At 39.8% G+C, this 12533-nt stretch overlaps 1 protein-coding gene across 3 annotated transcripts in view; it reads right to left on the bottom strand.

Annotated features, from left to right (window-relative positions):
- LOC106530886 (transcription factor SOX-6) overlaps window positions 1-12533 on the bottom strand; it is a 150010-nt gene that overhangs the window by 80045 nt on the left and 57432 nt on the right. For all 3 annotated transcript variants that reach the window (XM_014026604.1, XM_014026605.1, XM_014026603.1), the window contains one exon: window positions 8426-8636. In XM_014026604.1, the coding sequence (XP_013882058.1) occupies window positions 8426-8636 (211 nt within the window). The remainder of the gene's footprint in view (window positions 1-8425; window positions 8637-12533) is intronic.

The following is a 12533-nucleotide window of genomic DNA, read 5'->3' on the forward strand; positions in this document are numbered from 1 at the left end:
AGTCATTTCTACCTTCTCCTCTCTGTCAACGCTCTCTGGTTTCATTTAAAAGAGTCGATCATCAGATATTGTCCAGGATTAACCTTCAGGGTGGACATAGCTCACTCACACAGAGGACCTATCCACGTCATAATTTACCCAGAATGCTTTGGGTGTAAAAAAATGGCCCCCTCCGTGTAATATATTTTTAACTTTTAGTTTAAAAATGATAAAAACTGAACATCCTACAGTATTTTTACAGTCTTTATTTTACAGTTAAAATATGTTTATTAAATAAAGTCTAATGTTACAACTAATCAGGGATCCCTTTAAAATCTAAAAAAGAAGGAAAAAATATTTATTACAAAGTAGCAGCACGTGATCACAGTGACAGACGAGTGCTCTACATCGATTAGCGTGAGCCCCTTCAGAGGAGCTCATAAAGTATGATCCACAGTGTGAGAGGCAGGAGCATCAGATATGTTGAAACAAACTCCCGGTACTTTGAAGAACAAAGCTCAGCCTGGCAGAAGACGCGTGTTGTCACAGAAAAACAGGACTAGAGGTAAGCCCGGCCTTGCTCTGGCCCCAGCTGGAGGAGACGTTATGAGGGTGAGTGGGTGACCGTGCAGCTCTGGGCTCAACTCAAGACATGAGCAAGAATCACCCAAACTGTGTCGACACAGAACAGAAGCGGGTTTATTAGCCAGCAGGTGGAGCAGAGGGCGATGACAGGATAATGGTGGTAAAGCTGTGGTTGTTGGAATTGACAAAAGCGACAGTTCAGATCTTTTGAAGTGGGGGTTTGCGGGGTCGTTCAAAACAATTAATATCTTACCTGTTGTAGAGAGCTCTGTGAATTTGCTCACCGAAAACTGCTCTCATTCTGACCAGACTGATGAGCTAATGGCCAATACCAAAATTTCCCAGAAAGTCGCGTTTCACAGTGTGCGAACTCAGTCTTTTGACGATTTTACCATAGTACCTAAAAACACGTTTATGGTAATAACTGTAATTTTGCGGAAACTGGAAATACAGTACAGTAACTGTATAGTGTGTATTTTTTTCTCTCATGCTTTTTCATTAGTTTTAAAGCAAAATAATTAAGAACAATGTAATTTATTAATTTTGAAACATAAATATTAACGTAAGTTCAGTTCCTTATAAGAAAAAAATATTCCAAACAGTTTGATTTGATTTGATTTATTTATTTAACAGGAAAAGATTATTAAAAATCAAGTTTACCTTACAGTACTGCATGGCAAGTAGTTGCAAACTGTTTCACTCTCTGGGATTTTTTTATTTTTTATTTTTGGTTGGTTCTTTCTGCATCACGATGTCACACAAAACTACATCCTATATTCACTTTTTTTTTGACTATTTGCGGTTACTCTAAAAATGTAACCCTCACAAAAATCGGGGCTATGCTGTGCTCTTTAATACATTTTACATTGCATTACACAGCTACTTACATTAAATTCAGCAATTATTTTGCAAGTGCAAAAAGCAGCTAGCTGTAGCACTTCCAGGAAGAAAATCATATTTCTGCTGAAATAATCATGTAATGTGTGTAGAAAAATAGTTTTATTTGAGAAGCTGCAAAACCTTCAAGGTAGTGGCTTCAGTCCAACAAGCCTTTAGTTCATCAATCCAATCAAAATCAAGCATAGTTCCTCCAAACAGAAATTTACTGAGCTATCCAACACAGGTAAGATATTAACTGTTTATAACCCTTTCATGAATCCCCAGGTTCCTAACCTTCAGTATCTCTAACTTTTTTCTATATATTAATTATTAAAGTTTCCTTCAAATAATAGTATTTTATGTATATTTGTAAAGAGTGCAGACCCTTAACACCTTGACAAACTTATCAAAAGGCTGTGCAAACATTCCGCAACTGCCCATGTCTGCGTTTGTTTGTCTGTCTGTTGGCAGATAATCTCATTAACCATAATCTGAGAATATAACCTACAGATGTGCTTGTACCACTGGTTGACCTCATTCAAATTATATGTGCGTGATTTCACTGATTTCAGCTCCCTTTCCCCGCTATGAACTGTAAAACAAATCAACGCTTTTAAAGCCAAAACAGGACATAGGGTCCAAAACAACAACAACAACAAAGAGAAGAAGTTTGGCTGAACACAAATATGACATGTGTCTTATATTTAGGTGTAATTATAAGGTATCACAAGTTCAAGTTTCCACGAAAATGAATAAATTAAGACAGTCATGAGGAATTATGAACAGAATCTGGTTTTGTTTGACCCTAAGTGCATCATCATGTTAACCACTAATGCCAGATTGGAGGCTGTGCTTTTTTGTTCATTTCCATATGATGGGAGGGGTTGTTGGTGGCATTTCACAAATCTGAAATAGAATCAGTGGTCTGGGATTGTAGGATTAACTAATGTGTACCGCATAGGGCTGACTAATTCTTGTTTTTGTTTTTTTTTTCAAAACAAACAAGAACATAGCTGCTTTAGATGCATGTGATCAAATAGAAGTTCTGAAAGAAATGGCAAAAAGATTTGTCAGATTGAGCACTGTGAATTATCCAACCTAAAACACAATTCTCTTCAAAATGTAGAAGAAACGTCTTCTGTACGACTGCAGCAAAGCTTTGTTTGAATTATTTTGGCTGAGCTCACTGGTCAGGCTCCCGGGTGTCTCCCTGCAGCACTGTGCTAATTGAGCCCAATCTCATTTGCAAACCAAACACGTGAATTGTACAGTAATTCATCCCGGCTCTGTTTTAAGCAGGGATTAGAGTGATTTTAAGTGTTTGCCAGGCGCCAGGGCTGCGTACGGCACATTAGATGGTTGACTAAGTTGGCACGAGGGGCATGTTGGCCGTGCCAGGTCCTGTTAGCAGCAGGTCGGCTCTATTCAAGCGCAACAATACAGATAATCATAATTCGCTCATCAGAAGCGGGGGAGCCTGATTGCACACTTCACAGAGTTTTGTCTGTTGGTTTGGATCTCTGAGAGGTTTGACTTTCTGTTACATGTGTGTGTTTCCCCACTTTTTTGTTTAAATCTGGATGATGGGTTTTTGCTTCTTATTTCTCTGTTTTTTCTGAGCTTTTGCTTCATTTCAAGCTTTTATTGTTATATGATTAAAGAATGAAGGCAGTTAAAAACATTAATATCTTACCTGTTTTAGATAGCTCTAATGAGATAATGACCAAGAAAAAAAATTCACAGAGATGCAAATGCAAATTTTACATTCTATTCTATTCTGTTCTATTCTATTCTAATCTATTCTATTCATTCTATTCTATTCTATTCTATTCTATTCTATTCTATTCTATTCTATTCCTAGCCCATTACACAGGTGTTTACATTAAATCCACGGAATAATTGCAAGAGTAACAGCGGCAGCTAGCTATAGCACTTCCAGCAGGAATACCATTTGTTATATGAAAGTGGTGCCACAGTAAAGGATTAAAAATAAATATTTACAGAAACAGCTAGGTACTTTACTTTAGATTAGAGGCCTTGTTCAGACCAACCATTAACCCATTAATCCAGTCAGAATTAAACTCAGTACCTTTAAGCAGGTTTAACAGGTAAGATATTAAATGTTCACAGCCTTTCCACAGAACCCCACTTTTAAAATTCTTAAATATCTTATTAACTTCTTTAATTTGAATTAGTTTAATACTTAACATTTAATACAGATAATTAAAACAAAACAGTTTGGTTTGTGTGTCTGTGCATGATTTTATCTGTGTTTATAGTGTGAGTTTCATTGTCTGTTCTGTTCCTAATGGGTCTAAATGATGACAGATTTTGTTGTTTGTCGTATTTCGCAGGACTTTTGTTACCCATCCTCCTAAGCTTTTCATCTTCATCATAAAATGACTAAAGTAGGAAGATCTCACTCTTTTGGTAATTTGACTTTTTTCCCTCTGAAGTTTTCTCATCCTGGCCTCGAGCTTTTTATTCGACGACCATCTAATAAGTGCTAAGTGCTCAAACGGAACAGAGAAAGCCTTTTGTGTGCAGATTGCCTTTGTGTGCGGACTCTCCACACAGCGCAGGCACAATGCAGCATAAATATGAAGAAAACGTCAGACCTTCACCTTCAGCGGAAGCCCTCCCCCACCCACCAGCCATTTGGTTCTGATGCTGTGAAAACCCAGGTGAAAGGGAGGTATTTTCAGCAACCAGCTGTGTGCTAATACTGCTACCTGACACAGTCTTAAAGAGTTCTTGATAAAGCTTTTAAAGGCCATCTTTGCACCAAGGGGAAAAAAAATCCTCCACATGGTGAAGCAAGGCATGTCTAGTCATTAAACGTGTCACGAGCACTAAGGGTCCCTCTGAGCAGCAGACTGCTAACAGCATGCCTACAGGGGGTTCAGCACAGCTTGACGATACCCGTCCACTGTTTTGCTCCAGGCTGCCATGCATAGAAAGGATCAGCCATGTTAGGTGAAGTAAGCAGTCACAGGTTAATAAATCCTGTTCTGTTTGATCATGCAGGAAAGAGCTCAGGCATGGCCAGCATTAAAACTGTTCAGTTTTGATCCCCTTTTTACCCAATTTTGATGATACACACTGAATATTTTAGATGTCGGTTCAACAGCACGTGACTCTGAGCCGTGAGAGAATCACAAAAGTGTCTGAGCAAAAAACAATTATTCCTAATCTCTGCCCCATTCACTGGGATGGCCTTGCACTCCTGCGCACTTTGTGTACTTTTATCAGGTCTGACATCGTATGAATGTGGAAATTTTCACCTTTACCAGTGTCACGCAACAAAAGCGTTGATTTAGGAGCAAGGTTGCTTCTGTTTCTGTAAAAAAAAAAAAAAGAATAAATTCTTAAATTAAAAAGCTCCAGAAAATGAAGGATAGAAACAAGAGGAGGAAGTTTCTCATCAGGTGAAAACAAAAATGAAACAAGGCGGCAATGATGAAGAGGAGAAAGGCCCAAATAAACGAAGAAAGCGTATTCAGGCAAATTAAAAATAAAAAGAGAGAGTGAAAAGGAGCAGGGGGGTTATCATTCATCATGTGAAAGCCACCGAAGGAGAACTCGTTTAATGAAGCATTCAGCCTCTTACATCTATGGATCACCTCATCTCATTTTGACTAAGCTCATTAGGCAAAAAAAAAGTTAAGGTAGCTGTCAATCTGCATATGTGCGCTCCGAATGGAACGCATTACCACAGCGCTGCCTGAAAGACAGTTTTACAATGTGCCTTCAAGGATCACAGCAATTCACAGGAACACTTACAAGGCCCCATTCATACAAACACTGTATGATTAGGTGGGCCTGGTTATGTTGCTTCTCTTGTTTGATTTTTGTCTAAGCGTTCGCAGCTCGATCAATGCCTCTTGTTAGTCCTCGGGGACGGCAGCTAATTAGCAAAGGAAAAACCCAATTCAATACAGAGCCTCCCCCCCCAGCTTCCCACCCCTCCTCGTTTCCCTCAGCCGCCCCTCGTATCACAAAATGGGATAAATGCCGCGCTGGATAACTCAGTTATTTCTAAGCCTGGGATGAAATATTTCCAAAAGCATTTGCAGAAAACCAAAATAAGAACGTTTCACTTTCATCGATCAGATGTAAAAGTCTTGGTTATTTTTTTCAAAAACCAGTTGTGTAAAATAAATAAATAATAATAGTTTTTAAAATCTCAACAAGGAGACAACAGAGGAAGGGAAGGTCACAACTTTAGGCTCACAATGCAGGCATTAAAAAAGGCACAAAATCAAAGATTCACTTATTTGTGCAGAAAATCATCATTGGGTCTAATTAAAGGTTTAAACACGAGATATATAAAAACAATTTATTAATAAAAAAAGAAAAAAGTGTTATTGTCAAAAAGTTTTGTTCCTGCAGTTTTTATAGTTGATTTTATTCCAACAGATTATTAACAATAAATAAATAAACACTGTTAATATATTTCATATCCAAATCAGGAAAATTGTGATAAATTAGGTTTGTTGTATTTGGCAAATAGTTTTTAAATTGTGTGGGGGGGGGGGGTGCATTTGCCTGAACATTTCCTTAATTAACATTCTGTTAGATTTATCAGGAAGATATCACACAGCCTTTTGAACACACACACACACACACACACACGTACACACATGTTTTTCCTTTTAAGTCAGTTTCCGTACGGTAGATGAGACAAAAGCTACGCGTTTTGAAACACTCTGTTCTGTTCACTGTGCCTCAGGCTGCCCTGTTCTGGCCCACCTTACTGTATCAATAACAAAGTAAAAACCTCTAAATGAGTGAGATCAAGCGCTCCTCTAATATCATCATGATTACTATCTGCACATAATAGTAACAAGGGGTGTTAGATGGTTTTAGATCTGGCTTGCTGTGGGGAGGGAAAGGGGGCAAGCCGAGGCCTGCCGGGAGCAGCCCTTCTGTGTCAGATGAGAGAAGGAGAGAAAGAGAAACCTGTGTTTTCACTCACTGATATTGTGATCTGACAAACCACTTGTAACGTCAGATGTTCAGAGATCCTCTGAAGAAGGAAAGAGAAAACAAAACAGTCGAGCACTACACGCTTGATCTCCCTTCATAAGCAAGTGAAAAGAAAAACGCTGTGTCTATCAAAAGGAATTATCCTGATCTGATAGAAACGCTTCAAATCTGTTCAGAGAAAACCTGTCTGAAAAATTTATCGGATGCTGCTAACGACAAGAGCTACTGATAGCAATTTGACAAGATCGTACTTCAAATTTTCCTCAAGAGTCACTTTAACTATCATTCATACTAGTTTAGTTGACAAATTTTGTAACAAAAGCAATGACTGTTGATTTACTGTGTAGCATAAATCTTTGTACATGTTCTCAATTTAGAAAATCAGTTAACTGCATCATTTATGATGACTGATTGATCTCATTTCATTATTTTTTATTAACTAAAAAATCTCCTGTTAAATAGTGCATGTGGAAAAATAGTGAATATTTCAACGTTATCCATGGTCACTTTTAGATTCGAAGAATTCCTTCAAAATCTTGACAATTTTAAGTGTTCCTGTATGTTTTTTTTTCATTGGTTGGCACATCCATCCATTCTGTTTATCTGCTTCATCCTTTAAGGGTCGTGGGGGTCACTGGTGCCCGTGTCCAGCAGTCACGATGTGAGGAGTGGGGCTGGACTGGTTGGTATTGTTTTTTTTAATCATATACACGATTCAATCTTCCTGAAGTTCTTTACACCCAACAACCCTACTTCAGAACAATTCAGGATTGCAGCAAATTAGACATGCTGCCAAATTCAAATGACTGTCACTCTGGTGTATGCAGTTCTCGTGTCTGTGATACTCTACCACCACTGCCACTGTGATCCACCTAGGACCCACATATGCAGCCACTATGTTTATCGACCCTTAAAACCTTACTACGAAACTTTTGTACATGCTTAAGACTGTTGTGACTCTGTCATAATGCTGTTTTTATCTAACTGAGGACCTTGCAAAGGTTTTTTTTTTGTTTCGGGCATCATCATCCAGTGGGAAGGAGGCTTGTAAAGATGTTTTTTTAATTAAAAACAATTAATGTTGTCCAGTGAAAGATTGCCCACAGTATGTGGCAACTAAATGGAAGATCATGCAAGGCTGAAAAAGTACAAGTCTGTATTTAATTTTCTGCAGACAAACAGGTTAAAGCAACCCCCAACCCCTAGTATGACCATCAGATAAACTGAGGACTTGAGGCTGATTTTTCTTTCACAAGACATAAGATAATAGATCTGCAATTACTTCATTTGGAAGGTCTTTTTCTTACTGAGGTTTAATAGTTGTGTAAAAGATGCTAAATCATCATAGCTTCTTCTTCTGACCTCCCAAAGCACTCCCAATGTAGCATAAATGGTGCATAGCTAAGTATAAAAACAACTAGATGCACTCAAATAGTGCACACCTCTACCAAAACCCTAGGGTCAGTCACCCAGTAAAAAGTACCCGGTGCAGTTAACAATCAAAAATCTAAAGTTTTCCCTGGTTTGAACACGTCACAGTTGAGCAGGGCAGCGCTGCTCAGCTTCAGTTGTTGAGCTATACTGAGTGAAGGAACACGGAGTTAACTGCATGGACGGTTTGCAGGGGGATTCAGAAAATGAAAGACTGAACAAAAGTTGGAGAGACCATTATTAAAGAAGGGAAACATTGTGCACTTCATGTAGCTGATGGTCGATTTGAGGTGCTGCCATCTTTAAAAAGGGACCATTTTCAACAAACTGATATGCAGAAGAATCATGGGCTGCTCTGCGTGAACAAACAAACCCTCAAAGTTTCAACCAATCACACAATGAGTGCCACATAGGCCTCCAAGACAGCGTTCTGACTGAGGGCAGTGTACAAGACAGGGTGTCAGCAGGAGGTATATGACGAAACTTACTAAATTTCCAACCCACAAGACTGAAAGCAAGACGTCAGAATGAAAATATACATTAAGTCAGCCTTTAGTCTTACCATCTTGTTCTGTCTTGGTCAGTTCCACCAGCTTCTTCTGTTTTAAAGTGTCCACCACGTCTGCCAGACTTCCTTTGCGACGCTCTGGAGTCCCAAATGTGAGGCCAATGATTGGTTCGCCTCGATCCCTGGAACATTCCTCTGGTTTAGGTGGAGAGGTAGAGTTAGTCCGGTAGGTGTAGACTGAGCAGCCCTTGGTGCTTTCATTGTCCTGAGAAGAAACAGCAAAACAAGAGTTCAGTTCCTTACCCCCCAATTTACACTGCACACGGTAACACTCTGGTTTGAAGCTCAGAGGTTAGCGGAGAAGCGTGCATAGAAAAATGTGAGATTGTGCATTAAATTCAGTGATAAATATGGGAGTCAGACCAAATTCATTCATTCTGTGGAAGACAGACTGGAAACACAACAGCTGAAACTGCATCAATTTTGGATGATGCTTAGCTGTGGCATTGACATAGACTAACTGGACTAATAAATGTCAGGTTCAGGATTGTCTTTTTGCTTCTGACAGAACACAGTGATGATGATGATTGGATCTAACAGTCATTAGGAGCTCAGTGGTGCCACTACAGGATCTTTTATTTTGCTTTGGGTCACTTGTTTATGGCCTCGCTGTGTGACTTAGTGTGAAACATTAACATCTGTTTTCCAAATGAGAAAAATCTCAAACTCTGAACTGTGCAAACACTCTTAGAATAAATGAGAGCAGAAAAAATAAACTTGAACCAGTGAGTTGTTATAAATGCAGCTGCTTCGTTCTGCTGGAAAAAAAAGAGATCACTTTCGTTCGCACACAGCGGTGAGAAGGTGCAGCTAAGCAGAAGTAACTCAAATGATGCTAACTTTCATACCTACTTCATGTTCATACATTTTTCTTTAGGCTTCAGCCTTTTACCATAAAACATCTTTTAGACTGCTGATGATTTTTTTTGTCTTGGTAAAAGCCAACCAAAACTCAGAAACTTGTTCTATCAGCTTAAAGGTTTTGGACGGATCATCAGATTTTGTGCTGCGTGAAGCGAGTACGTATGTCATGCTGGTGATTGTTCTGCTGGGTTAAGCAAAAGGCACAAAGAGTCTATATTTATCAAGAAGATAATCCCTTTGAGATGACCATATTGTCCCACACAACAGACTTCATCACAGGTGTCCTAACGCCGGGGCTATTTCAGGATGCTTTCTCCATTCCTTACAGAGTGTGGGGGGATCTCCGAGAACTTTGGGAGGCTTATGTTTCAAAGACAACGGGCTTTGGTGAACAGCAGGATCTTAAGACGCCCTTGAAATGGCTCCAAGGGGCCCTGTTGTGCACTTTGTCTTTAAGCGGGAGATGCCTCTGTAATGAGGATTGGGGGATAGTGTGTCACTGAAGGATTGTTCAGGCGTGTTTTTTTTCTGTCTGCACACAAGGAGTTATACAACCAGAATGGTTCATGCAGGGCGATCTGATGGTCAAGTGTGCAAGTATGCAACATGTGTGAACTTGTAAATTCGTCCCTCAGGCAGAGCAACTTGAAAAGATTCTTTGAAATAAACAGAATCTGGTTTCAAATTTTCAAGCTTCCAAATTATGTAAAACGTAAGAAAATTGCCAATTCCCCAGAATCAAATCAGTTGCTTTCGATTGACCAATAATAAAATGAAACTTAATCTAAGTAGACAAATACACTCACCGGCCACTTTATTAGGTACACCTGTCCAACTGCTCGTTAACACTTAATTTCTAATCAGCCAATCACATGGTGGCAACTCAGTGCATTTAGGCATGTAGACATGGTCAAGACAATCTCCTGCAGTTCAAACCGAGCATCAGTATGGGGAAGAAAGGTGATTTGAGTGCCTTTGAACGTGGCATGGTTGTTGGTGCCAGAAGGGCTGGTCTGAGTATTTCAGAAACTGCTGATCTACTGGGATTTTCACGCACAACCATCTCTAGGGTTTACAGAGAATGGTCCGAAAAAGAAAAAAACATCCAGTGAGCGGCAGTCCTGTGGGCGGAAATGCCTTGTTGATGCCAGAGGTCAGAGGAGAATGGGCAGACTGGTTCGAGCTGATAGAAAGGCAACAGTGACTCAAATAACCACCCGTTACAACCAAGGTAGGCAGAAGAGCATCTCTGAACTCACAACATGTCAAACTTTGAGGCAGATGGGCTTCAGCAGCAGAAGACCACACCGGGTGCCACTCCTTTCAGCTAAGAACAGGAAACTGAGGCTACAATTTGCACAAGCTCATCGAAATTGGACAAGAGAAGATTGGAAAAACGTTGCCTGGTCTGATGAGTCTCGATTTCTGCTGCGACATTCGGATGGTAGGGTCAGAATTAGGCGTCAACAACATGAAAGCATGGATCCATCCTGCCTTGTATCAACGGTTCAGGCTGGTGGTGGTGGTGTCATGGTGTGGGGAATCTTTTCTTGGCACTCTTTGGGCCCCTTGGTACCAATTGARCATCGTTGCAACGCCACAGCCTACCTGAGTATTGTTGCTGACCATGTCCATCCCTTTATGACCACAATGTACCCAACATCTGATGGCTACTTTCAGCAGGATAATGCGCCATGTCATAAAGCTGGAATCATCTCAGACTGGTTTCTTGAACATGACAATGAGTTCACTGTACTCAAATGGCCTCCACAGTCACCAGATCTCAATCCAATAGAGCATCTTTGGGATGTGGTGGAACGGGAGATTCGCTTCATGGATGTGCAGCCGACAAATCTGCGGCAACTGTGTGATGCCATCATGTCAATWTGGACCAAAATCTCTGAGGAATGCTTCCAGCACCTTGTTGAATCTATGCCACGAAGAATTGAGGCAGTTCTGAAGGCAAAACGGGGTCTAACCCATTACTAGCGTGGTGTACCTAATAAAGTGGCCGGTGAGTGTATTTTGCTTTTGATATTCAAACTGTGGACGAAATATAAAGAGAACTAAGATCAAAAGAAATGTTAAAGCTGTTGTCAATTGCTCTTTATGGCCACCATGGTAACCACACATCTGTGTCCCTCACTCCCTGATAGCATTCTTAATAAGACAGGCAGTCAGAAATGCAGAGCTGCAAAAATAGATTGTAATGCAAGAATTATTAAACTGTAAATGACGGTAAATGAAAGGTTTTTACAAATTTCAGACTCTTCCCTATCAAACTGCAGCTATTTATTTCTTTTTACTTGGCTTTTTTTCCCCAAAGCTACAAGAGATGTGCTAAATTGAAATTCGTCAAATTAACAAAAATATAATGGCTGAAAAGTAATTTGGGTGCTTTAGTGCTTGATAATGTTAATGTTATGTTGTGCTAATAAATAAATCTGAACAAAAAGCGGATCTTCACTCTTTTATTTACTCAAAACTCTTTGAATTGGTTGCCCTTTTCCTGACTTTACCGAGGCAATGCTTTCTCCTGCTCCAAGAGCTGCTCGTTGTTTCCGGGCCTAAAACTACAAGAGCTCCCTTTCTGTAAAGCTTTGCAGGATTGAGGTTTTTTTTTTTTTTTGCCCTGAGGTGGCTCTGAACCCTGATGTTGAAGCAAAGCAAAATCAAAGTTCCTATAACGTTTCATTGAGCTCAAACATCTTAGAAAAAATGGGTTCTAATTCTCATACTATTAAAATAATGTTTTTTTAATAAACAAAAACAGTCCAAATATTTCTATTTTTTTTTTTTGACAAATCACTACTTGTCTGGGAAAAGGAAGGTTAGTTTTGCAATAATGATGATACCAACAGAAACCTTATTCCAAGAACTTTCCTAAACTCAGAAGCTCAACTCAAACCTGCTTCATCCATCAGGGACCAACAGAACCTGAAGCCAAGTTCTACCACCTCAATGCATCCACATACAAACACCTGAAAACACGCTGAGTAGATGAGAAGAATCTGGGGTATAACTCTCTGGAGGAGGACCCTCAGAGGGCTGCCTACAGCACTGCCTGCAGCAAATAGACCAGAGACAACTGCTGTTGTGTGTGTGTGTGCCCAGTGTGGGGGTTGTGTATATGCATTTAAAAGTGGGCACACAAGAGTACATGATCATCATTATGCATGAGAATTTGCACACCCTGTGCGCTCCAACATGTATTTCATGAGTGTTTTATGAGGTGCAT

The sequence above is a fragment of the Austrofundulus limnaeus genome, unplaced genomic scaffold, assembly GCF_001266775.1.
Source record: "Austrofundulus limnaeus strain Quisiro unplaced genomic scaffold, Austrofundulus_limnaeus-1.0 Scaffold571, whole genome shotgun sequence".
Classification (NCBI taxonomy): domain Eukaryota; kingdom Metazoa; phylum Chordata; class Actinopteri; order Cyprinodontiformes; family Rivulidae; genus Austrofundulus; species Austrofundulus limnaeus.